The sequence below is a fragment of the Orycteropus afer genome, unplaced genomic scaffold (assembly GCF_000298275.1).
Source record: "Orycteropus afer afer isolate SDZICR_OR568_19922 unplaced genomic scaffold, OryAfe1.0 scaffold00031, whole genome shotgun sequence".
In the NCBI taxonomy this organism is placed as follows: domain Eukaryota; kingdom Metazoa; phylum Chordata; class Mammalia; order Tubulidentata; family Orycteropodidae; genus Orycteropus; species Orycteropus afer.
This window is the reverse complement of record NW_006921618.1, coordinates 493,334-520,545: the sequence shown is the minus strand read 5'-3', so window position 1 is coordinate 520,545 and position 27,212 is coordinate 493,334. Positions and strand designations below refer to the sequence as shown.

The 27,212-nt window shown below is 48.4% G+C and overlaps 1 protein-coding gene across 1 annotated transcript in view; it reads left to right on the top strand.

Annotated features, from left to right (window-relative positions):
• The window catches only part of LOC103192625 (protein-arginine deiminase type-2), a 53,870-nt gene that overhangs the window by 6,135 nt on the left and 20,523 nt on the right, over nucleotides 1-27,212 (top strand). Inside the window, exons 2-6 of the mRNA XM_007935626.2 lie at nucleotides 8,474-8,657; nucleotides 11,403-11,475; nucleotides 19,460-19,521; nucleotides 21,561-21,678; nucleotides 22,139-22,264. Coding sequence (XP_007933817.1) covers nucleotides 8,474-8,657; nucleotides 11,403-11,475; nucleotides 19,460-19,521; nucleotides 21,561-21,678; nucleotides 22,139-22,264 — 563 coding nt within the window. The remainder of the gene's footprint in view (nucleotides 1-8,473; nucleotides 8,658-11,402; nucleotides 11,476-19,459; nucleotides 19,522-21,560; nucleotides 21,679-22,138; nucleotides 22,265-27,212) is intronic.

The window sequence follows — 27,212 nt, the reverse complement described above, 5'->3', positions numbered from 1 at the left end:
TAATGAACTTTGGGGAAGCAGTTTTCGTAGACAGCTCTCTTACGTCCAGCCTGCCAAATCCCAGGGCCACTGGCTTTGCCTGGCCCCATGCCTACTTATATCAGTCATTTACCCAAGAGGCTGGGGTGAGGGGAGCCAGACTTTGGTGTGTCCTCTCTGGGCCTCTGACCCACACCCGCAAAATAATCAGTGGGCTCTAGCAGTCTGTAAGGACCTCTCATTTCAGCCCTGTCCTGAACCAGGCCTGCCCCAAAACTAGATGTTCCTACTTAGAGGACTTTTAGAGAGAGTGGCATAGTAGTTAAAGCATTCAGCCGCTAGCCAAAAAGATCAGCAGTTCAAACCCACCAGCCACTCTGTAGGAGAAAGATGTGGCAGTCTGTTTCTGTAAAGATTTACAACCTTGGAAACCCTATGGGGCAGTTCTATTCTGTTCTAAAGGGTTGCTATGAGTCAGAATCAACTTAAGACAGTGGTTTGGTTTTCACTTGGTTTTCTAATCTATGGATTCTCTCCTATGGAGGGACTGCCAGGCCCAGAGCTCAGAGAATGTGCCTTTACCTCCTAGCTCTGCCATTACCATCCCTGAGAGTTGAAGCAAGTGCCCACCCTCTGTGTGCCTCTGTGTATTCATCTGTAAAATGGGCTGACATCAGTACAGGCTTCATGGAGTTATTGGACTGAGATCATATGGGTCAAGGGCTAATACAGTGCCTGGAACATAGTAAGTGCTCAGTATGTCAATATCATGAATTACTTTGGAGTTTATTACAATATCATTAAGACAAATAATAAGGAGGTATAGTCCCTGCCCTTAAAGATTTCATAACACTTATGGGAGAAAAAAATGGACCAACATTTATTAAGTGTTGTTTAAGGTACCAACAAAGGAAGGAAAACATGAGTTCTGGCTGTGACAGCAAGGAAGACTTCCTGGAGGGGGTGACAACTGAACTGGGTCTTGGAGGATGGGATTCAGAGTGGGATCAAGGATAAGCCATATGGATCAGCAGGAGCAAAGGCACCAAGGCAGGAAAGGCATAGGACCCATGAAGGCAGAAGGGTGTAGTTCTGTTGGCCTGGTTGGTGGATCAATGAACTTCATCCAGGGGCTTTGAATGTTGGACTCAGGTGATGAACTTTGTTCTTTAGACAGTAGGGAGCCATTGACCCAGGGAAGTTGGAGGCACTTGTGTGAGGGACTACTGAGGTTACTAGGTAGAAGAAGGAGGCTGGCTGAAGACAGATGTCATAATTTTGCCTCCAGCAATGTTCCAACCACCAACATACAAGCATCAGGTGTGAGGCCTGAACTGGGATCATCCTACCCCTGTCCCTGCCTCCCTCCCTTGATCCCTCCCCTTAGGATGTTTGCCATAGGGTTGCATGCCAGGCTGACACCCACAACTCCCCCCTCATGCTCCTCCAGAGACCCAGAGATGTAACAGCCAGGCTGCCAGGAGCTGGGGTCACTCTAGAGGTGAACCCTGGCTGGTGTGAATGAGGACCAGAGCAGGTGGACAAGCTGAGCAAGCCAGACACCAGCTAGAAGCGGACATATCATGCCTTGCCTCTGGGGCTATGAGTGAGCCATCCCAACCCTGCAAGGTGAAGCTAGTGACCTCCCCACTGAGTGAAGGCCAGAGAGGCTGGTGGCTCACCAGAGATCACACAGCATTCGTGGGGCTGAGAAGATGTAAGGTCACAAAGCCCCAGAATTCCCTTGGATTGGGCTCAGTCAACATCCCTCTTCTATGTCTTTCACTGTTCTCTTCAGGCCTTTCTCAAAGCTCCTTTCTTTGACAGCAGCCGGCCAGCCATTTCTCTCCATTTCCTCAGCCGCCACTCTGTCCCAAGCCACCATGATCACTCACTTTGGCAGCTGCAATTGCCTCTTCACTGCTTCCCCTACTTCCACTATTGCTGTCCTGACTCTGCTCCCCCCACACCCACACCTAAGTGAGCCATTCACAGTGCAAAAAGGATCATGTCACCCCTGCTTAGAAACCTTTGATGAGCCCCATGCTCTCGGTAGAAAGTCCGACTCCTCACCATAGTCTATGACTTCTCCTCCTGCCCCTCTCCCTCCTCCTTTCTCATAGACCCTGGCCACACTGCCCTCCTTCCAGTGTCATATACATGCTGAGCTAGCTGCCAGCTGTCAAGCTTGCATGGCAATGCCTAGACATCTCTGCTCCTCTTCTTCCTACTCTTTCTGCAGATAACCAATACTCCAACTGTGGTCCCCAGACCAGCAGCATCCATATCACCTGGAAGCTTGTTAGAAATGCAAATTCTTAGGCCCTACCTGAGGTTGGGGGTGGACCTCACAGTCCGTGTTTTAACAAGGCCCCCAGATAATGCTGATGCTGTTAATGGTTGAGAATCCAAGCGAGGTGCTGTCAAGTCGACTCTGACTCATGGTGAGACCATGTGTGCCAGAGTAGAACTGGATTCCATAGGGTTTTCAGTGGCTGATTTTTTGGAAGTAGATCACCAGGCCTTTCTTCCACGGTGCTCTTGGGTCGACTGGAACCTCCAACCTTTCACTCAGCAGGAGAGCAGACTAACCATTTGCACCACCTTGGAATTCCAAGGTTTGAAAACCACTGGTCTAATTAATTCTTGTCCATCCTTTAGAGTCTAGAGTTTAGATCTCAGCTCAAATTCCACTTCCTTAGGGAAGCCCTCCTTCACTCCCAGACCAGGGAAGATTTCATCACACCCTGTACTTCTGCTGTGTGGTGATTATCACAGCAGTAATCATACAATTAGTTGTGTAATCTATTGGAAGTCTCTCTCCCATTGGAATATAAGCTCATAGACCCAGGAATATAGTATCTTTATATTTTTAAGATATCTAAAATATTCTCTCCCCAGCACCTAGAACTGTGCCTGCCACAGAGTCAGTGCTCAACAAGTATGTGTTGAGCGAGTGAATGAACATGCAAGCAAGCCCTCCTCATCCAGTCCTTCCTGCAGCAAACATATACAGAGTTCTTACTGTGTGTCTATACTGGGCCAGGTGATGGGACAAACATAAAAGGAAGATACAGTCCCTAGCTTCAAAGAGCTAACTGCCACATAGAAAAATAAACATGAAGACAAATCAGTTGTGTTGAGTCTTCAAGGAGGGATAGACGTTTGCCAAGCAGCACTGCAGGCAGAAGGAACAGCATATGTGAAAAGGAAAAAAAAAACATGGTGAGATGAAATAATGCAGGGAGTTTAGGAGGTGGAAAAAGGAAGTAAGGCTGGAGAATGAAGTTGAGATGTGCCAGCTAAATGCCACTGGTTGAGCACAGGCTAAAGAGTTTGGATTTTATCATATGGAGGGCCACCAATGAGCCACTGAATACTTTCAAGCAAGCAAGTAACTTGATTTCTTTAAAAAAAAAAAAAAAAATCACTCCACTAATATAGTTTGGAAAGCCAAGATGGCAGGTTCATTCATTCATTTATTCACAGAGTATATATTGAGCCTGGCCATGTCCTGGGTGCTGGGACACAGTGGTGGGCATAGTAGACATGGTCCATGGACTGGCAGCTTGTCTTTAGCCTCTTTCCAATAAGCAAGAATGACACAGCCACCACCACCATCCCCCCCACTCTGCCATACATACTCCCTTGATACTGTCCTGGGTCCCTCCCACTGCCTCCACAGCCCTGGCTCTCTGGTTTCTGTAAGGGATTCTGAGAGACTCTTCCTGGGAAGGGAGGCAGCCAAAAGGACCCACATGGGGACAATGGATGCCTTTGTTGCTTCTGCCAACCTTGCACCAAGAATAGCTGTTTGCTCAGCATGGATGGGACTGGTACTTAGCATAGTGGGAAGGTGTGGATCTCGAGTTCCAGCGGGCCTTGGCATGAACCCCCTGGGCCTGTGGGGCCACCTCCAGTTTCTCAGTAGCCCAGAGGAATGAAGGCGGGCAGGAAGAAGCATTTACAGAACTATTGTCAGAATAGGAGTTGTGGCACTGGGAGTAAAGCATTCAGCTGCTAACCAAAAGGTAGGTGGTTGAAACCCACCAGCCACTCTGTGGGAGAAAGATGAGGCAGTCTGCTTCTGTAAAGACTGACATCCTTGGAAACCGCATGGGGGCAATTCTACTCTGTCCTATAGGGTCACTACGAGTCAGAATTGACTCAATGGCAATGGGATGGGATTGTCAGAATCTGGCTCTTAGGAGATCATATGTGTTGGTAAAGCATTTTTTTAAAAAATAGAATTGTTTGCAGAAACCCAATCTAGCAACCAAATGAAATAACAGAGATACTTGTTAAAGTGGAGCAGGGATTGGCAGAGAGATCCCAGTGTTTTAGTTCCCCCCTCCACACTCCTGCATCTGGGCTGTGCCCTTTCTCTACTCCCCAGACTCCTCTGACCTGGTCCCATCCTCTTGTTTTACATTTGATGGAACTGAGAAAGAGGAAGCACCTTGCCTAAGGGCACCTAGAAAGTTGGGTGATGGACTTTAGGACTTGCATTTGGGGAGTGTTTCCCAAACCTGAGTCCACAGTTTTCCAGACTCACAATGTTTGCCAAAACCCCATTCCACCTGTAGGACGAGAACTTAAAATGCTACTTTAAACCAACACACATTTTTCTGAAAAACTTTACTTTTAACAGTGAATAGAAATCCATAAAGTTGTCATAAAGAGATAATGCATTAATAAATATATAAATTTTTTGGAGTCCCTGGATGTTACAAATAGTTAACACTCTCAGCTGTTATTGGAAATGGTGCAGTCCACCCAGATGCACATCCAACAATGGAGTCACTAGGTCTGGTATCACCCAGTACGGTAACTCTGGGTGTTTCTCACACACACACACACACACACACACACACACACACTCGTGGGCAGAGCTGCCCAAACCCCCCTCTGGTAGGTGGAGAACCTGCACCTCTCCTCCCCAACAGGGCCAAACACAGTGCTGTGCAGCCCCACCCCTCCCAGCCCTATGTACCCCACCACCTGGCTCCTCCTCTCTCCCATTGGCCAACGCAGATAACTTCCTTTCCATCCAATGACTGGTCTCCTGACTGGTGGCTGTCGGGAATGGGGGGATGAGTTACTGCACTGGATGATGGGTGACAGCAAGTCTATTGATGTCACTGCGTTGGCAGCCCCTTCCATGCCAGCCCTCCACTGTGGATCCTGAGGTCATTTTGGTGTCCACACAGCACCCCGAGCCCCCTAGGGGCACCACTGACCTTGAGAGAAAGGCCTGGTGGTGTACTTCCGACAATCAGTCAATGACAACCCTGTGGAACACAGTTCTACTCTGACACACATAGGGGTGCCTTGAGTCCAAATAAGTCTTTTAAAATGTTCATCTATTTGCCACCTAAAAGCATCTTAGTGCCCCAGTGGTACCCACATCTCCCTTTGGGAAATACTGGCTGGGTACTCTGAAAGGCTGTCCTATTGGGCTCAATTCCACAGTCTGTTGCCAAGAGAGGTGGGGGGGGGGGATAGGCTCCCTGTGCTAGATTATGTGAAGGATGGGGGATGGGAGGACATACCCTCAAAGAAAGCCAAAGAACCAAACCTGTTGCCATTAAGTCAATTCCAACTCATGGCAACCCGTGTGTCACAGAGTAGAACGGTGATAGGGTTTTCTTGGCTGTCATCTTTATGGAAGCGAATCACTATGCCTTTCTTCTGTGGGACTGCTGGGTGGGTCCAAATTGCTAGCCTTTATGTTAGAAGCCCATCAGAAACAGCTTGTGCCACCCAGAGACCTTAGGCCCTGCCTTCAAGAGGTTTATACTCCAGAGGAAGAAGGTAACACTTATCAGCATCATAAGACAGGATATGGCCCCTGCCCTGTGAGGGATAAGGAACAAGGGCTGTGTGGACAGGAAGGGCAAGTGGACACTTAGAAGGGGCAAGAGACTCATTCAAGACCCTTTCTGCAAAATCAGGCTTGAACCCAGATCTTCTGCACATATATCCCCAATCTAGGAGTTTTGCCCAGACTCTGTGCTCCTCCTGTTGATGGGTGTGGACAGAAGGCAGAAGGCCCCAGCCAACGAGTATCCAGCTTCCCATCAGCTCATGTCCAATAGGGGCATAAGTGTAGAGAGAGGCATCCACCTTTTACCATCTTTCACTGTCCTGGGACCCAGCATCCCCGTGACAGAGTGGCAAACATGAGAGGTGGCAGAGAGACAAAAAATAGAGTGGCTGTTCTTTTTTGAGCTCCTTTCCCAACATTGGGCAGGAGCTGCCTGGACCCCTGCCCACTCTTTCCTGCCAGTCCCTGTGACCAGTGGTCTTTGCCAGGAGTCCTTACAGCCTGTGGCCTGGTCCAGAGACACCCTCCCTGCCTGGTGGCCTCTACAGACTCACACTCACGGCCTGGGCCACTCTAGGGCTCTAACTACCATATAACATTGCTGAATGTCAACACCATTGGTTCTCAAAGTGTGGCCCTTGTAGCCATAGCATCAACAGTGACTCCAAACATGTTAGGAATGTAAATTATTATCCCCGCCCCCAGAATCTGAGGTGGGGTACAAAAAAAAAAAAAAAAATTGCCATAAAGTTGATTCCAACTCATGGTGACTTCATGTGTGTCAGAGAGAACAGTGCTCCTTCAGGCTTTCAGTGTCTGATTTTTCTGAAGTAGATCACCAGGCCTTTCTTGCAAGGCACCTCTGGGTAGATTCAAACAGCCAAGCAGGCTGTGTTTTAAGAAGTCCCCTAGGTGATGCTGATGCTGCTAACCTGGGAGATCCATGGTCTAAACCTCTTATTCAACCCTGACCACTGTTTCCATCTGGAGCTGCCGCAGCCCACCCCAGTCATGTTAGCCAGACTCTCTGGGTATAGGATCCACAAATCTGTAGCCTTATAAAAAAAAAAAAAAAAAAAAAAACCTGAAGATTTAAGCATCACCCCAGACCATTCTGATACCCAACCACAGTTGAGAACTACTCTGGGATCCAGAAGGCACCCAAAAAAACCTCACTGCCATCAAGTGGATTCTGACTCATAGCAACAACCCTCTTTGGGTTTCTGAGGTAGTAAATCTTTAAAGAAGTAGACTGCCCAGTCTTCCTTCCACAGAGTGGCTGGTGGGTTTGAACTGCCAACCTTCTGGTTAGCAGTCAAATGCCTTAGGCACCATGCCACCAGAGCTCCTTCAGAAGGCACCAGGCCCTCAGAATAGCAGCCTGTGCCATAAGCATCCCACCTAAATCCCTCTGAGCCTCTTTGGCCTCTAGGGCTCTTTAGAGGTGGGGTTTAGGAGAAGTGTTAGCTCTGGGCACCTTACCCTTCTCCTCTCCCTCCTTCCTGTTATCTCCCCTAAAGCTGAATGCACCAGTTAGTTCTGCTCTAAGTCTTGCTGGCTCCCTCCTTCCTGTTATCTCCCCTAAAGCTGAATGCACCAGTTAGTTCCGCTCTAAGTCTTGCTGGCTTTTCAAGAATATTAGAAGTATTTGCCTTTCAGTGGGAAACCACCCTTGATTCCCAAGGAATGACTCTCTAAAGGTGGGAAATTCCAGGCCAAGGAAGCTGGAGGGAGGGGATCTTAGGACAAAGCCTTCTATCCCTACCCCTGTAAGTCTCCAGCCCTGTGAGAACCCAGTACTTTGATGCCAGCCCTCCCCACCTCTGTCCTTGTTCTCCTGGCCTCCAGCTCAGCAACACTGGACAGGGGTTGGAAGACAAGATTAGAGGCCCAGTTCTGTCTTTGTGGCAAATTCATTCCTATTTCTGGGCCTCAGTCACCCACTCTTCCTTGCAGTACTTTCTGGCATGGGACTCCCAAAGCTGGCTGCCCGTTAGAAGTACATGGAATGCATACAGTGGAATATTACTCAGTCTTAAAGAACTGTGGAGTCCTGAGGCATAACACAACATAGATGGATCTGGACAGTTTGATATTTCAAATATTAAAAAACAATAGTGCATCAGTTATAAAATGGCAAATAGTGTATGATCTCTCTTATATACAATAAGCAAATATATAGAAACCAAAGATTATTAGTAGTTACCAGGGATGGGAGGGAGGAGAAAAGGGAGAGTTTTGTCTAGAGGTCAGTGAGTGTATATTGATGGTGGTTGGATAATTTGGAAAAAGGATAGCAAGAATGGTTGTACAACTTGAAGAATGTAGTCAATGTCTATGAATTATACATGTAGAAATTGTTGAACTGGCATATGTTTTGTTGTGTGTAGTTTCACTGAAATAAGGAGGAACCTTGTTAAGAATTCAGATCCCCAGGCCCTACCCTCAAACATTCTGACTCACAATGTACAAGACTGGCCCTGGGAATCTGCATTTCCCTCTCCTCACCAGGTAATGGCAGTGCATCTGGTTTGGTTTCTTTGGGGGCTCCCAGATCAGATGACCTGGGAAGGTTTATCGCATTGCCCCTCCAGGAACCTCCTCCCTGAACCCTTTGCCCTACCTACCCCAGGGCTCCCTGTGACCCTCTCTTCTCTGTCCCTACAGTGCGGCTCCAGCTGGAGCCCAGACCTTCAGCCTGAAGCACTCGGAGCAGGTGCGGGTGGAGGTGGTGCGTGATGGACAAGCCGAAGAGGTGGCCACCAATGGCAAACAGCGCTGGCTTCTCTCACCCACCACCACACTGCGGCTCACCATGAACCAGGCGAGCACTGAAGCCAGTAGCTACAAGGTACCAAGGGGTGGGGAAGCCTGCCCTCCGTGGGCTGCAGGGGACTGGCAGCCATGCCGGAGTTGAGACAGGCTACACCAGCACTCCCAACAGAAACAGAATGTGAGCCGTATACATCATTTTTCATTGTCTGTTATTGTTGTTGTTAGGTGCCTCCTAGTTGGCTCCCACTCCTAGTGACCCTATGTACAACAGAACAGAACGCCGCCTGGTCCTGCACCAGCCTCACAACCTGCTATACCTGAGCTCATTGTTGCAGCCGCTATGTCAGTCCCTCTCATTGAAGGTCTTCCTCTTTTGCACTGATACCTGTTTTACCAATCGTGATATCCTTCTGCAGGGACTGGTCTCTTTCATTGTCTAGAGAAATTACTGTCAATAATGTATTTTCCTTAACTCCATGTATCAGAATGTCATTTCAACATACTATCAATATAAAAAATATTAACAAGATAGTTTACATTATTCATATCGAGTCTTTTAAATCCAGTGTGTGTTTTATATATTCCAATTCAGGCTTACACGTTGTAAGTTTTAAAAGCCATGTTTTAATAGCCACACAGGGCTAGTGGCTACTGTACTGGACAGCACGGTGTTACCCTATGGACAATGGCTTCATGTTCAGTGCCGTTGAGTCTGTGCCAACTCATGGCGACCTTATGCAAAACACTGCCCAGTCCTGTGCTATCCTCACAGTGGTGGCTATGTTTGAGCCCGTTGTTACAGCCACTGGGTCAGTCCATCTCATTGAGAGTCTTCCTCTTTTTCACTGACCCTCTGTTTTAACAACATGATGTCCTTTTCCAGGGACTAGTCCAAAGTATGTGAGGCAAAGTCTCACCATCTTCACTTCCAAGGAGCATTCCGGCTGTGCTTCTTCCTGGACAGATTTGTTCATTCTTCTGGCAGTCCATGGAATATTCAATATTCTTTGCCAACTAAGGCAAAGGCATCAATTTTCCAGTCTTCCTTATTCATTGTTCAGTTTGTTCAGTTTTCACATGCATACAAGGCAATTGAAAATACTGTGGTTTGGGTTATGTGCCCCTTAGTCCTCAAGATGACATCTTTGCTTTTTAACACTGTAAGCAGGTCTTTTGCAGATTTGCCCTGTGTGATACATCATCTGATTTCCTGACTACTGCTTCTATGGGCGTTGATTGTAGAGCCAAGTTAAATAAAATCCTTAGCAACTTTGATCTTTTCTCCTTTTATCATGATATTGCTTATTGGTCCAGTTGTGAAGATTTTTGTTTTCTTTATGTTGAGGTGTAATCCATACTGAAAGCTATAACCTTTGATCTTCATCAGTAAGTGCTTCAAGTCCTCTTCACTTTCAGCAAGCAAGGTCATGTAATCTGCATATCAAAGGCTGTTAGTGAGTCTTCCTCCAATCCTGATGCCACAATCTTCTTCATGTAGTCCACTTTCTTAGATTACTTGCTCAGCATAGATTGAGTAAGTATGGTAAAAGGATACAACCCTGGCACACACCTTTCCTGACTTTAAACCATTCGGTATCCCCTTGTTCTGTTTGAACGACTGCCTTTTTGTCTATGTACAGGTTATGCATGGGCACAGTTAAGTGTTCTAGAATTCCCAATGGCTTCATGTTGTGTTGTTGTTGTTATTTGCCATCGAGTCAGACCCAACTCATAGCGACCCTTCCTTGGGTTTCCAAGACAGTATCACTTTGGAAGTAGGATTGCCCAACCTTCCTTCCGAGGAGTGGCTGGTGGGTTTGAACCACCAGCCTTCTGGGTAGCAGTCACGTACCTTAGGCACTACACTACCAGAGCTCCTTGCGGACCATTGACTGATGGAAAGTTTAGATGCTCAGAACCATAGAATTTTAGAATCCTTGGACATTACAACTACAAGGTCCTTGGTTTCATCATCTGTGAAATAGGGTGCTGCAGTCCCACAAGGGAACAGTGGTGGTTTAGTAGTAGGATTTGTGCCTTCCATGCAGGGGACCCAGGTTCAATTCCTGGCCAATGTATCTCATGTATGACCACCACCCGTCTGTCAGTGGTGGCTTATGTGTTGCTATGAGCCTGACCAGGTTTCAACAAAGCTTCCAGACTCAGACGGATTATGAAGAAAGGCCTTGTGATCTACTTCTGAAAAATCAGTCAATATAAACCTTACAGATCCCAGCAGTTCCTTCTGTAACCAATCATGGGGATGATGAAAGACCAAGCAGTGTTTCGTTCTATTGTGTATTGGGTCACCATGATTTGGGGACAAGTTTGATGGCCACTAACAACAACAAGGACTCATGGGGTGAAATGATTTTCCCACGGCCACATGGTGAATTCATGGCAAAGCTAGGACCAGAACTATCTCCTCATTGAGTTCTCTAATTATGCACAGTCCCTTTACCAAGTGTCCCATTGCAGTAATGGCCTGGGCATTGTACAAAGCAAGGTCAGCCCCACCCTCTGGGAGCTTATCTTAGACATAAAACATGGCAGAAGTGGGAGCCCCACAGTAGGCACAGGTAGGCAGATAGCACCTACATGCTCTCTGAGAGGAGGGGAGTCAGTCCACTGGCCAGTTTAGTGCTCTGGAAGCAGCAGCCCACCAACCCAGGAGAGTTTCCTGGAGGAAATGGTTGGAATATCCAGAGAGGGTTAGTTTGACAGACTGTGAGATATGAGCTGGGGTTACTGCAGGTGTCCCTGTCTATGATCTGTAATCTCTGCTCTTCTCTCCCTCCCAATATGCCCCGTCTCAACCAAGGTCACCGTCAACTACTATGAGCAGGAGGGGAGCACTCCCATCGACCAGGCTGGGCTCTTCCTCACAGCTATTGGTGAGTTCGTGTGACTTGGTCTGGGTGCCTTCATTCCCCCAGGGCATGCCCCGCTTACCCTCCCAGTGGCCTCTCACCTCAGGCCAGGCAAGTGTTCAGCACTGCAGACCTGGTGGCTTCTTCTGAGTAATACAGGCCTGTGAAGAAATGCTGCTGGGACCTGGGCCCCTCTGTATTAGGGGTGGAGGACATCTTGAAAGAGGAGGCATTCCTGGTCTGCTAGTGACTCACCCCCCTATCAGTGTCACCATCAGAGGCTCTGTGGGCCGTGGAGGAGAAAGAAGGAACTCTCTCTCCTATCCCAGCCTCCCTTTCTATAAAGCCTGCTATTGACCTTGATAGTCCCAGCTATTCCCTTGCCTTCCCTGAGATCCAGTCCCAGGTGCATAGGTCACTAACTCACCTAGTACAAGCCTTTCCTTTGATCCATGAGGGCAGTGAGGCCCATAGAATGTAGGGAACTCATTCAAAGTCACATAGCAACTCAGTGGTAGGTTGGGTCCAAAGCTCAGGATTATTCCCCTTTCAGGATTTTTCCATTGCACCATTCTGCCCTGCCCTGGGGCCAGGCCTGCCTGGGAGTGGGGAGAGGGGTGGAGAGGTGGAGCCCAGCCTGGGTAGCAGGGTCCAGACATGTGGTCTTCTGAAACTTCAGTCAGACTCTTCTGCAGTTGAGGTGTTACGTTCATAATTTTTTTGAAAAAATAATAATAAATTATAGAATGTTGAAGCCAAAAGGAAATTCGAGACGGTCATTTTTCCTATCCATTTTTGGTTTAACATTAACACAGCTGGCACATGGCAATAAGAGGGAACTACCAATAACTGGAAACCTACTATGTGCCAAGAGCTTTAAAAATAATAGTGATACGTCCATTTTACTGGGAGCTCTGGTGGCAGAGTGCCTATGGCATTTGACTGCTAACCAGGAGGCTGGTGGTTCAAACCCACCAGCCACTCCTCAGAAGGAAGGCTGAGCAATCTACTTCCGTAGTGATACCACCTCAGAAACTCAAAGAGGGCTCACTATGAATTGGATCCAACTCGATGGCTGTGAGTTTGGGTTTTATTTGTTTTTGTTTTTGTTTTTTGTGTGGGGAGAGGGGTCCAATTTACTGAACGCCTGCCTACTCTGTGTCCAGGACTATGCAGGGTGCTTTGAGGATGACGATGACAGTGATATGATGATGATGATAAATACCTAACATTTATTGAGCACTGACAGTGTGATCTCAATATATTTTTACAACTACTCCAAGGATTTAAAAGAAAAAAAAAAAAAAAACTAGCTGCCATCAAGTCAGTTACAATTCATAGTGACCCTATGCGTATCAGAGTAGAACTGTATGCCATAGAGTTTTCAACGGCTGATTTTTCAGAAGTAGATTACCAGGCCTTTCTTCTGAGGCTTGTCAGGGTGGACTTGAACCCCCAACCTTCTGGTTAATAGTCAGAGGCTTAACTGTTTGCACCACTCAAAGACTTCAACATTCCAAGGAAACGCACTATTTTATCTCCATTTTACAGATGAGAAAAAATAGGCTCAGAAAAAGTAAAACAAACAAATAACAACTTGTATGAGGCCACACAACTGGAAAGCAATTGTTTGGACCTCAAGCCTGCTCAGTTGGCTCAGTTATTCACATACCCCAGGGGTCTTAACTCCCACTTAACAAAGCAGCAAACTCCCACACCAGCCCCTCCTTCCCCAGCCCTTCCCTCTTTGCTGCTGAAATAGGTTCAATAGCAGTGCTCTTCCACTCCTCAGAAAATTTCAAACTGGCTTGGTTGCTGGTCCCCCTGTCCCTCTGTCTGCATGGAGGGGGTGCCCAGTCTTAGAGGTAGGGAGCCTCAGAACAATCTTGAGGGACCCTGGGAGATGGTAACAGAGCCTCCTGGGTTGTGGCTGGCCCCCATCATGTTTGTGAACCTCTCCTGTGCCCACAGCCCCCAGGTTGTCTCAGGTGACTGTCCCCAAGAAAACCTAAACCCACAGGCACAGCACAGCAGGTGACACCTGAGGACAAAGGCAGAAGGGACAGTGGCCAGAGGCCTGTGGAACAAAAGTGAACAAGCCATTAATGAGGCTTTCACTAAGGCAAAACATGCTTCGGACAGATAGCAGAATAAACTTCCTGGACCTCAATATCTGTGGTCCCAGGGAATGCCCTGTAAGGAGGCAGACCTGGACTCCCCTCCACCAGAGGCTTCAAAGCTTATGCTCAGAAGGAACAGCTGGGCTGAGCTCCAGCAGATTTCAGATCTGCTTGTGAGGAATGACTGAGCTAATCCCTCTGAGGTACTGAGGTTGCACCTCCAGTTGTTGTTGTCAGGTGCCATCGAGTCATTTTTGACTCTTAGTGACCTCATATGACAGAGTAGAACTGCCCCATAGTGTTTTGTTTTCCAGGCTGCAATTTTTACAGGATCCCTAGTAGTGCAGGGTTTAAGTGCTCGACTGCTTACCGAAAGGTCTGCAGTTCGAACTCGCCAAATACTCTGCAGGAAAAACATGCAGCAGTATGCTTTCATAAAGATTTGCAGCCTTGGAAACTCTATGGAGCAATACTACACTGTCCAGCAGGGTCTACAGTAACAAATATAACCTTTGTGGGGAGCCCCCTATAGGTCATATGAGTTGGGGTCAGCAAAGCCTTTATGGGAGCTAATCACGAGGTCTATCTCACCAGGAGCCGTTGGGTGGATTCAAACCACAGACCTTTCAGTCAGCAGCTAGCACTTAACCACTGTGCCACCAAGGCTTCTTATACCTCCATTTACCATTTAGTTACTTAACTGTCACAAGCTCCCAGATATTTAGATTCCACAGGCCTGTAAAATTCCATCCCCCTGAAAAAAATCACAGGGTTGCCATAAACTAAAGACTTTTAAGCTTAGCAAAAAAAAAGGCAATAAAACAATTTGCCATTAACAGAGACTGGTGGAACCCCCAAGACTATAGCCCGGGTTACCCTTTGGGCCTGGAACTGGATTCACTTCCATGGATTACCTCTCAGTCAAACAGTAGAAAGGCCTACAAGCAGAACACCTATTCCAAGGATATGCACCCACATACCCTAGAGAGATGCACCCTTTAGCTCAATGAGGCATGAAACATCAGAAGGGCAGCATTCACATAGAGGGAAACCTGGGCAGACAGGAATGCATAGATAAGGAGGCCACAGGGAAGGGCTAGTCACAGGGAGGAGAGGAAGGAGAGCTTTTTAGTGTTGGGATTGTAATAGGGCCATGAAACCAAATGTACATAAACTGCTGAGAGTAAAATGAATCTACTTTGTAAATTTGCACCCAAATCACAATAAAAATTTTTTTTTTTAATTTGCCATTAGCTATATTTATCATCTCATGAAAAAGATCATTTTAATACTAAAAAGTAGGCAGGGCTTAATCTCAGAATAAAAAATAGGCATTTACACAGCTTAAATGAAGCTTTATGAAAAACTCTCTCCATTGAGTTTATATTTCCTGTTCCCCTGGGGACCGTGATGCAAATTTGGCTGCACTTGGGAACCATTGGTCAAGCTGACCTCTCCAGAGCTTGCCTTCCCTCAGAGGTCTACACAGGAGCCCTGGTACTCCAAATCCTGACTAATCATCTGAGGGTAATACCTCAGAGTCAAGGATACCCCAAAAGTCCTGAGACATTGGGGCTGCCCCCCAGGACGTATCTCAATCCATCTCGCCTTGCTTCCATCCTGAGCCCACAGGAGTGAAAAGAAGCCTGGCTTCAGCAGGAACACAAATAAGTCTGAGCTCTGGCTCTGCTCCTTGCCACCACATTGTGACCACGGGCCAGTCTTGCCACCTACTGAGCCTCAGTTTCCTCATCTGCAAAACAGGGCTCACAGTGCACCCTTGCACAGTGATGTTGAAGATTCAGTGGTGTGTGCAAAGGGCCTGGCACAGAGTAGGTGCTCAATCCATGCTCTCCTTTCTCCCTTCCTCTTGGGCTGCCACATTTTCCCTCTGAAGTTGAAGAGCCTTACTGTCACACAGTCTTCCTCCTGGGATTTGGGAACGAACCTATGGTGCCTTCACTCAAATCAGGCCCTTTCAGTCTTGCTACAAACTTGCTGTGTGACTTTGACCAGTAACTCACCCCTTTAGGCTTCAGTTTTCCCAGCTATAAAGCAATTGAGCTAATTGGTCCCTGAGGACCTTCCAGGCTCCAAGATTTGATTAGGCTTGCTTTACAAAGCCTTTTCTGTTAAGAGGAGTCCCGAAGTGGCCCAGATGGTTAACATGCTTGACTCCTAACTGAAAATTTGGAGGTTTGAGTCTATCCAGAGGCACCTCAGAAGAAAGACCTGCCAGTCAACTTCTGAAAGATGACAGCCATAAAAACCCTATGGAGCACAGTTATACTCTGACACACATGGGTTCTCCATGAGTTGGAACTGACTTAATGGCAACTGGTTTGGTGTTTTAGTTTTTCCCTGTTAAAGAGAGAAGTGGAAAGAAGGGATGTGGGGAAGGAGGAATGGTCCCACCCTCTTTGCTGTGGTCCTGACCATGGGAGCAGTATATATACACGGAACCTTGAGAATGTTTAGCATCAACCTAAGGAGCTCATTCCTGTGCCCTCTCCCCAGAGCTTAGGTAATTGTCCCAGTTGGTTGGGGAAAGGGGGGGGTCTCCTTCCTCCTCACCACCCCAAGCTGCCAGGCAAGGCAAAAAGGCTGGGTATCTGGCCACTCTCCACGAGAACCAGTGGCTTGCCAAAATGCCTGGTGCCTTGCTTCTCAGGGCAGACTGCTTTGAACCCAATCCCAGTGACATTTCCCGTTAATATGCCCTACACCCCAGGCGCCACCTGACACCTTGGGGCTATAACAGAGAGCTGAAGTAAGATCCAGAGCCTCTGCGGAATGTTGTGTGGAGCCCAGAAGCCCTGAAACAGACACCTTCCCCCTCTCCCCCTGGGGAAGGCTGAGGTGTCCCAAGAGGGCAGGTCAGGTCATACCAATCTCATTCTCTTACCTTGCACAGATCACCCCTTGGGATCTAGCTAAATCAGACCTTGGGGCAGGCTTGAAGGGGAGCAGAAGTCCTACAAGGATAGCTTGTAGCTTGAAAGAGGGTAGTTAACTATGAAGAGGAGACACGGGGTCAGCAGAAGGGGGAGGGTGGGAAGTGGGTGATAATGGAACCAAATTATGAAATACCCAAATTTTATAATAGATAGTCAGTTAAAATGTCTAAAATTAATATATCAAGAAATAGCAATAAGCATATTACTTAGTTTCAGGGAGATTGCCTCAGGCAGGTTAGGAGAAGGGCTGAACAGGGAACAGCTGTTTTTCTTAGAAACCTTTTGGTGCTATTTGACTTTTTTATGTGTGCAAATAATACATGATGAACTTTAAGAAATTCATAATGAAATGAAGTACTAAAGTGACTCATAACATCTCTCCTGTAATATGTTGCTTTAATGGACATGCCACAGGGACCTTGGTGCCCCTTCACAGGGGGTCACCTTGCAAGCCAGAGACAAAGCCTGCAGGGCTGCTACGGTGAGGATGTGGCCAGGCTTCTCTGGAAATGGCCTCCAGGGAGCGAGACTTGGGTCTTTGAAGACAGGCTTGGCATTTGGAAACAGAACCCAGGCCAGAGGTCAGCCTGGGTCAGCTAGAGGTCATCTGAGGGTCAGCTTATGTGAGCTGGAGGTTAGCCTTAGTCACCCGGGGGGTTAGCCTGGATCAGTAAAGAGAGCAGAGAAGAGAAGGGTCTAGATCCCAGACTGGAGTGGGATACCTGCTCTCCACCCTCTGGGGACTTTGTGGTCCCTTGGCTGCTGGGTCAGCTGCAGAGTTGAGGGGAGAGATGATGTCTCCCCATTCCCATAGTGGGGGAGAGGAGAATTCCATATCATGCCACGGAACATGCATGACCTAGCAGAGTGAACTGTCCTCACGGGAAAGGTTTTACCTTGATAAGCAAAGAGAGGGACTGTTAACATGGCTGGGACTGCAGCTAGTTCCCAGGGTGGGGCTTAGGGAAGCTGACCTCCCTGAAAGGCAGCATTCACTGGGGTGTGTCGAACTGGAAAGTTCACGAAGGGCTTGGGAGCCAAAACCAATATTGTTCGCCAATCTGGGCCCTCAGTTTCTTTAACAGCAGACAGTGGAACCCCCTTCCCTTCTTTTTCTATAGAATCCTAACCTTATGCCAGCCTCCCAGATTATCAGCACAATTTGCCAACACATGACTTCTCTGAACCTGGATTTGCTCACCTGTAAAATGGGCACAATATTTATCTCATAGAATTGGAGACTCCCAGTGAGCAGGCACTGCACCTCCATTGCCCAGTAGTTGATCCCCAGTGCCCAGTACAGTGCCTGGAACATAGTCGATGCTCAACAATTCTTTGTTGAGTGAAAGGATAAGTGAATGGAAGTAAGGGGAGGATTTTATAAATGTGTGCCTTATAGCAGCTCACTCACAGGAGGGCTGTGAAGGGTGGGACACTGGAGTGCTGCCTTTCCCAAGGGTGAAGCACCCTGAAAGCCTCCACCCTCCTCCCTCCCTCTAGACCCAGAGAAGCCATATTCAGGGTTGGGAAGGAGTCAGGCTGTGGGCAAAGAGAGGACCTGACTGTAATTCCTGGTCCCAGTCAGGCTGAGCCACCCAGGCAAAGGTGACATTAGTGCCCTTCCTCTGCCAGAAGCCTCCTCCCCACCCATCAGGGCAAGGGTGCACCTGCCAAGGGTACTTACCAGGAATGCAATCATCCTCACCCAACTCCCACTACAGTCCAAGTCATACTCAGCAGGAGGGCAAGCCCACTTGGGCAGCTCCTGGAGCCTGGAGCCAGGCCATCTCATCTTGTGTGACCCCCCTGCCCTGCCCTGTTAGTCTCTAACTCAGGGGGCTTCCCAAGGAACATCTGGCAATGTCTGGAGACATTTTTAGTTGGCATGAAGTAGGGGATGCTACTGGTGTCTAATAGGTGGAGGTAAGGGATGCCACTGAACAGCCCACAATGCACAGGACAGTGCCCACAACAGAAAATTGTCTTTGTTGATTGCCAATGGCAATAGTGCCTACTCTTGTAGTTAACACAACTGCTGTATCCAGAAAGGGCCCCATTTTACAGGTGAGGAAGCTAGGGCTCTAATCTACCCAAAGTCACATCCGGTAAATGGAGAGCCAGGGTTTGAACCCAGCACTATCTGATGCTAAAACGTGAGCTCTTTCTACTGTGCCCCACAGTCTCAATGAAGCGTGTCCTCATGATAGGCCTAGGGATACCAAAGGTCCCTTTCCCCAAGAGAAAGAAGAAGCAAGGGCCCCATCCCGAGTCCATTCCTTGGAGGCCTGGTCTCATGGGCACCCTTAGGTTGAGAGAGGATGGAGCTGCAGTTTCTGACCCAAGTAAAACCCTTAACCCAGGGAAGGGGAATTTAGACAGCTGGGAGTACTGAGGGAAAGAGAGACATGCACACACACAAACACATGGGCACACACACAAATGCACATATGCACACATGTGCACATGCCTAGATTGGGAAAGGCACTTATGGAACCCTATGCCCGAATATTTTCAAATACAGGCTTCAAGTCGGACCATCTGGAGTGTACCCTAGTTCTGCCAATGCCACCTGTGTGACCTTGGGCATATGGCTTTACCTCTCTGACGCAGGGCTCCAATCTCCATGCAGGATCATTCCACCCATCAAGTAGACCTGACTGAGGAAATGAGGTGGTGGGAGAGCACTAACCTGCCCCTGAAGGGTGCACCTGACAGTGCTTTGTAAGCTGTGAAGTCACACACAGTGTCTGCCCTGGGAAGGAGGGCGTGTTGAGGCAGTGGGCAGGAAAGGATGACCTCAGCAAGGTCCTCCTTCCCAGTGACTAAGCAAATGGGTGAGCTGCCCCTAATGGCACATGCCTTCCTCTTACCCCTGCCCCACTCCATCTGGCAGGTTCCATACAACAACTCACCCATGTGTCTTGTCCCCAGAGATCTCCCTGGATGTGGATGCTGACCGGGACGGCGTGGTGGAGAAGAACAACCCAAATAAGGTAACTAGCTCTCTGGGCAGACGTGGCCCTGAACTGGGAGCAGGGAGGGTTCCTAAGGGCACAACCCCAACTGGATCCTGCAAGTGGTATGGTCCTCCCACCAAGCACAGAGAACACCCATTTCCCAGATGAGCAAACTGAGACCCAAAACAGGCTACCAGACACACAGCAAATCAATAGTCCCTGAGCAGGTCCTCTGGTCTCCATTTCCCCATCCACAGCTGTTCAAGGCACATTATCTTCAGTGGTTCGTACACAGCCCTACTCCTGATTGATTGATTGATTCATTCATTTGCTTATTCATTCATTCTTTCTTTTATCCTGCATTCCCTACTCCCATTTTCCTCCCCCATAAATGACCATTGTAATGGGTTTAATGTGTCTCTTTCTGTTCTTATTCTTGCCAAACAAGAGGTGTGGTTGGTGCACGTGTATTTTTCACTTGTGCAGCTAGCATTGTGTTCTCAATCTCATTCTGCTTCTTGCTCCCCGCAACACACCTCAACCCAGTTTTTAGCTGCAGCAGTTTTGCTCTGTGTACACCGGGTTGTTGCTCTAACTCTTCCATTTTCTGCCCCTCTGTATCATTTAAACGTTTGCCGTGTGAATATGTTACTTTTATAACAACCAAAACCCTAGATTAAGTTATAGATAGACTAATACTTTTCAAAATAAATAAGTACAACCAGTGGAAGCTTGAGGTCTAGCAACCCACCCAGACTCTGTGCAGGTAGGACAGGGAGGCCTCAGGTGTGGTGGGATCCATGGGGGAGGGCACTCGGGCTCTTCAGGGGGATGCCACCTCAGCCCTCCCTTCCCAAGGCAGCTGCCCTCATAAAAAGCCTGGTCAGCCCTGCAAACATGTTCTCTAAGTCTTCAGTCAAGGCCCATGACAGCCAACCACACGGAGGCCTTTGAGTCCAACAGCCCTGGAGAAGGCTTATATCCATCCCAAGGGCTCTATGACTTTGGGAGTCACCAAGCCCTGTGGCCTTGAACTTGGCATGAATTTCTCCACCTGGGTCAATGACAGTGTCATATTTTCTTCACTCATCCATACATATTTGTTGATCATCTTTTATATTCCAGTTCTGCATCAGGCCATAGAGATGCAGAAAGAACAAGAGACCTGCAGCCTCTGCCCTCAGGGAACACACAGTCTGGTGGTAGAGACCAACATTAAATAGAGAATGGCATTGTGGCTGTGTCATCACAATTGTCCTAATTTCTCCAACGAAAGATATATACATTGCTAGAGATATAAGCCCAGGGAAGCTGCTCTGGTCTGGAGAATCAGAAGGTCTTCCTGGAGCAAGGGACTAATGGATTGCCTGAGACAGGAAGGAGTAGAGTTGGCCAAGCGAAGGCAGGTGGGACAGTGTTCTGGGCAGAGAGGCCAGCATGGGCAAAGACCCAAGAGTTTGGAGGGAGGAAGTAGGGCAAGCAAGGGGGAAGGTAGAGAGGAAGTGATGGAGAGGTCGGCACGTCTCAAAGGGCTTTGCAAGCCACATGAGGATTTGGGGCTTAATCCTAAATCAACAGGGTGCCCTGACAGGTCGTAAAGCAGGAATAACATGATCTGGAGGAGTTTGTTCTAGCACCACTCTGGCTGCAGTGTAGAAACTTGAAATATGTCTGTAAAGAGAGAGGTGTCTATCCATCCAAGTATCTCCCCCTGGCCCCTCTAGGGACCTTAGACCAGTAGACAGCCTGTCTAGGATGTCTGTCTTCTGGTTTCTCTGGCTGCTCTCTACCACCCTGCCCATTCCCTCCACCCGACATGAGGCTCACTAATGCCCAGTCAGCTCTCTCTGCCACGTCCACCTCGCGAACTTGCCTCTGACTCTCGCATTGATCCTCTCTGGGCATCAGTGTTAGGACTCACAGTTGCCAGGTCACAGCTGCCTCAGTAAGTGGCGGCTGCTTTCTCGTCTTATCCTGGAGCTGTCTCTCTGTGTCCTGCGGGGTCTGCACTGGGGCTGGGACTCTCTGCCAGAAGGTAGAGAAGATGGCACTGACCTCTCTCCCCACCCCCACAGGCATCCTGGACCTGGGGTCCTGAGGGCCAGGGGGCCATCCTGCTGGTGAACTGTGACCGAGACACGCCCTGGCTGCCCAAGGAGGACTGCAGTGATGAGAAGGTCTACAGCAAGGAAGGTGCCAGCAAGACCCGCATGGTGGGAGGGAGAGAGGTGTGAGGGGGAGGGAGAGGGAGAGAGGAACTGTGGAAATACTCACGTCAAGTCCTGGGCTGCTGGGGGTGAAGCAGGTGTGGACTTGGGTCTCCTGGGTATAGTGGACTCAAATATCCACTCACTAAAAGCAGAAGATGAAACTGTAAATACAGTTCCATTGCAACTAGCTTTTAAAAAAAAAAAATTACGCACGTATATAGAAAAAAGACTGGAAGGAAATTCCCAAAAAGCTCAATAGGGGGTTGTCTCTGGTGCTGGAGATGAGGTCTGGTTTTTTCCTCCTTTTTTGCTTTTCTGTTGTTTATACAATACACATGTATCAGGGTTTTGTTTTTCCTGATTATAAAAGTAAAAGGCATCTGTGTGGCAGTACTCCCACAGCAGGTCTCTCATTCTAATCTCCCAGTGCTTCTGCCCCGCAGACCTCAAGGACATGTCCCAGATGGTCCTGCGGACCAAAGGCCCTGACCGCCTCCCACCCGGGTACCAGATCGTGCTCTACATTTCCATGTCGGACTCAGACAAAGTGGGCGTGTTCTACGTGGAGAGTGAGTGGCCCAAGCCCAGCCCTTTGGCAGTTCCAATCCATTCAATGCTCAGTGGGGCCCAGCACCGTCCTCTAAAGCCACCCACTCCCACTCAGTACCCTCCTTTAGAAGCCATGGCCCCTGGAGGTTGAGGTGACTGGAGAAAACCAGGAGAGGGGCTCTTAGGAACTGTCAGTTTTGATTTTGACTCATGGCGACCACTTGCGCATCAGAGTAGAACTGTGCTCCGTAGAGTGTCCAATGGCTGCGGGGTTTTTTTTTTTTTTTCTTTTTTTCTTTTTTTGTAGATCACCAGGCCTTTCTTCTGAGCCACCTCTGGGTGAACTCACACCCCCAACCTTTTGGTTAGCAGCTGAGCCTATCAGCCATTAGTACCACACAAGGACTCCTTTTAGTAATAGTAACTGGGAAACACTGTTGTCCTGTGAAGTCAAGATATATCTCTCCTCAAAGGAGTTTGTAGTGACATGCCACCAAATGCCAGCCTCCTTCTGATTTATGTGGAGCCCAGAAGCCCTTCTTCCTGATGACCCAGGGGAGGATGGGTTTTTGAGATACCTCTTTTCTGGAGTCACAACACCTCCATGATATCTGAGGCAAGCACCACCCCAGGTGTGTTCTGACCATCTCAGACTTTCTGGAGCTGAGAATTGCCTCCAACTTCTAAAGACTCCCTGAAGATACTGTGGGCTCCCTCAAGGAGCAGACCCTTTGTTCTCTTGATGGTAACAGGGCATCCTGGGCCCCAGCTGTGCAGGGATGTGCTTCTGCCATAGAGTTACTCCTCAAAGCAGCCTGCTCTGTCTCATTCTTTCTAGATATGTGTTGAGCTCCCTCTGTGCCAGGTACTATAGTCTTGTTATTGTTGCTGTCGTTGTTGCTATTGTTGTTAGCTGTCTCAACTCACAGCAACCCCATGTACAGCAGGATTGGCCTATTGTGATCCATAGGATTTTCCTTGGCTGATTTTACAGAAGTAGACTGCCAGGCCTTTCTTCCTAGTCTTAGTCTGGAAGCTCTGATGAAACCTGTTCAGGATCACAACAAAACACAAGCCTTCACTGAGGGAGGAGTGGTGGCTGTATTTGAGGCACATTGGCCAGGAACCAAACTGGGTCTTAGCATGGAGGGTAGGAATTCTACCACCACTATCACTAATGTCCTTGTCAGGTGCTGTCCTCCATTGGGGGTCATCTCAGTGAACAAGATATGTGTGTCCTACCCTTAAGGAGTTGATGGTTTAGTGAGGGAGACATTTGAATAAGTAGCACAACTGAAGTGAAATAGACCAAGTGAGAGAAATTGGCAGGGGTAGAGGTAAGGTGATCCTAGCCTGGGTCATGAGGAAAGGTGGCATTTGAGCTGAGATCCAAAAGAACAATGAGAAGGAAACAGCCATTCGCGAGTTGAGGGAAGGGTCTTCTAAGCAGAGGGATAGCATGTGTAAAACACAGAGGAGGAACCAGCTTGGAGCAGCACTGGAGGAGCAGATAGAAAACAGAGCAGGGGGATGTGTTAGGGGACAAGGTCAGTGAGCTGGGCAGGGGCCAGGGCATGCAGAGAGGGCTTGGATTTTATTCTGAGTGCACTGGAAAGCCATTAGAGGATTTTAAGCAAGGGACTGTCAAGGTCTGATTTATGTATTAAAAAGCTCTCTCAGCAGAAAAGTCAACTTTGCAATTTGCCACAGTGCAGGGTGGGGCAGCCTGCCCAGCTGTCTGGGGGGCCCAAGATTTCGGGCCCAGATCAAGTGACCCCCTCTGGAAAGCCACTACAGCCCAGGCAGTAGCCATGAAGAGTTGATTATGGGGTCCCTGGACCCTCACCTCAGGGAATGATTTAGTGAGGACAGCAGTGGAAGCTGCCACCCAATGCCAGCCTCCTTCTGATCCACCGTGGGCCCAGGCAGTGACCTCACACAGGTTGGAATATCCCCAGAGTCAGGCCAGCTCTGCTGCCCCAGGGGCCGGAGATGTTGCTGTTTCCCTGTCCAGGCCAGGGCTGTTGCAGGGAACAGGGCCATCAGCAAGGGAAGGAGGGGCACAGGCCTCGACCTGGGGTTCTCGACTGCCATGCCACGTCACAGTGGCTCAAGCATCTGGGAGCCCCATCCCAGAGACCTGTTGTTGCTAATAGACACATTTTGACATGATCCAGTGGTTTCTCTTTCTGTTAATGGAAATGGATTCAAGTCAGGCCCCATAACATCCCACACCCTAACATGCCATCCGAGATGGGTCCTGAGCTGGCGAGATAGGAGGAACTACTTACTGCAAAGGAGCTCTGGTAACATAGTGCCTAAGGCACTTGACTGCTAACCAGAAGGCTGGCGGTTCAAACCCACCAGCCAGCCGCTCCTCGGAAGAAAGGTTGGGCAATCTACTTCTGTAGTGATATCGCCTCAGAAACCCAAGGAGGGGTCGCTATGAGTTGGGTCCCGCTCCATGGCATGTAACAACAGCAACACTTACTGCAAGCTCTTTAAGAATGCTCACTCCCAGCGTCTGTCCTATCTGGGCTGCCCATCCTGCAGGAAGTGACCATTACTAAGACAGTCACAGTCCTAGAATAGTTAGTTTCCCACAAACTGTGGAATTCTTTATTATTATTGTTGTTATTTAAAAGTACACATGTATACAATGTCTACATGTACAATTCAGTGACACTGATTACATTCTTCAAATGGCACAGCCGTTCTCGCCCTCACTTTCTGACTTGTTCCTCTCCTATTGGCATAAACTCACTTTCCCCTACACTTCCTATCTGACCTTCCAAGTTGCTGTTGTCAATTCGATTCCATATGGATAGTTCTTTGAAAGTCCACAATGCTCAAGGCAGACATTCATTTACTCATGAAGCTAAACTGTTATTTGGTTTAAAGAAGACTTCAGGGGATATTTTAGGTTTAAAGTTTCAGGTTTAAAGATTATCTAGGGCAGTAGTTTCAAGAGTTCATCCAGCCTCAGTAGCTCCAGAAAGTCTGGATTCCATGAGAATTGAAATTTTGTTCTGCACAAAATGTGGAATTCTTGATGAAAACTCTGTACCACACCAAATAATTAGTAATAATAATAATGGCAGTTTCCTTTTCTTCCTTGCAAATATTTGGTGCTTTGTTAAAATCTGAGTACACCTGTGAATGAGAATGTGCTGTTACATGAATGTCACATGTCCCCTGTGTCCTAGAAGAGATGACAAGGACAGTGGGGCTGGGCTGGGAGCTCTGCCTCAGGAAAGTCTGGGGTCAAGTTCTGGATCTGGGCAAGTCTCCCCACTAGCTTGTGCCTTGGTGGGAATAAGGATAGTCCCAGCTGCCACAGATGGTGATGAGGATTAAATGAGGAATGGGTAGAAGACCCTCAGATCAGCTCCTGGACCATGGAATGTTCTCTCTAAATGGCAGTTATTGCTTTGATGATGATGATGATGATGACTTGTAATCATTGGAGTGGGTAGACTCTCCCGTTCTGTTAGGAAAACTCTGGTGTCTATCCTATAGCCTCAGGTTCTGCCCTCCAAACCCCCAGAGTTGGGGCCTCATCCCTTCTGACGACCATAGACTGACCACCTTAACCCATTTTGCCTGGGACTTGCCTGATTTCAGCACTGAAAGTCCCTTGTTCCAGGCAAACCAAGTCAGTTACTCACGTTATCAAAGAAGCTCCTTTGTAGGTGGTGTTGCTCCAAAGTAACTGGTCAAATTATGCCAAGCCATACCCCATAGCTAGCTGGCTGGGGCCAGAGTGAGGGTGAGAGGTCAAGGTGGCTGGCAGGCCCAGCCCAAGGCATGTGGACTGCTCAACAGAGGGTCATTGTTAGCTCCTGCAGAGAGAGCCACCCATGCTCAGGTCAGTCAGCACCAAGCTAGGGGCTCTGAAAGGAGGCTCCTCTGGACAGTGGCTGGATTGTTCCCATAGAGGAATCAATCTGCCTGGAGCTGGCCCAAGCCACAAGAAAGAGACTCAGGACAGAGAGACACATTGTGAGTCACAGGCCACAAGCCACATCAGGAGGGAGAAGCTGCCAGCAGATGGGCTAGACCATGCCCTTCTACTAGCCCAGCTCCCCTGGCCCAACCCCTTCTGCTCTGCTGGAGCCTGGCAGAGCCACTGACTGCCCTGAGTGCTGGGAAACCTTTGGAGCAGCTGCTACTGCAAAAACAAGTTGGCTTTCTAGACCTGCATCTCTCCCCAGAGCATCAGTTCAAGCGCAGCCCAGGACATGCGCATTTGGGCAGGCCTGAGTGCCGGGGGGGATATTTTTATGATACAAATCAAACTGGGTCTACCCAGTGACTGGGCTTCAGGGCACACTGTCATTTCTGGGTGAGAAGGATGCCACCTTCTGTGTTGGCTGGTGACAAGTTCCTCAGGCCATTCAGTGTGTCAAAACCTATCCAGCTCAGTTCTGGGAACCGCCCAAGGGAGGGTGAGGTGAGGTATTGTGGCTTTGCCTTCTATTTGGAAGCCATTCGCAAGATGTTGGAGAGAGGGTCAGAAGTTTTGTGATCAGGGTGCACTGATTCATTCACAAGCTCTCAGAATGGTAATCCCAACAGGTCCCAGGAGTGAACCCTCAATTGATTACCAATGCTGTGTTGTTTTATCTTGCAATAGCTCTATGATATTAATATTAGCATCCCCACAAGTAAGCTGAGACTTGGAGAGTTTAAGTATATTCTTCAAGGTTTCACAGCTTCTAAGGCCCGAGTGGAGTCCCTGGTGGTGCAAACTGTTAGCATACTCAGCTGCTAACTGAAGGTTGGGAGTTCGTGTCTACCCAGAGGCACCTCTGAAGAAAGACTTTGCAATCTATGTCTGAAAAATCAGTCACTGAAAACGCTATAGAGCACGATTATATTCTGATACACAGAGGGTCACCATCAGTCAAAATTGACTCAGCAGCGACTGATTAAGACCAGACTTGGATTTGAACACAGGTGTCTCTG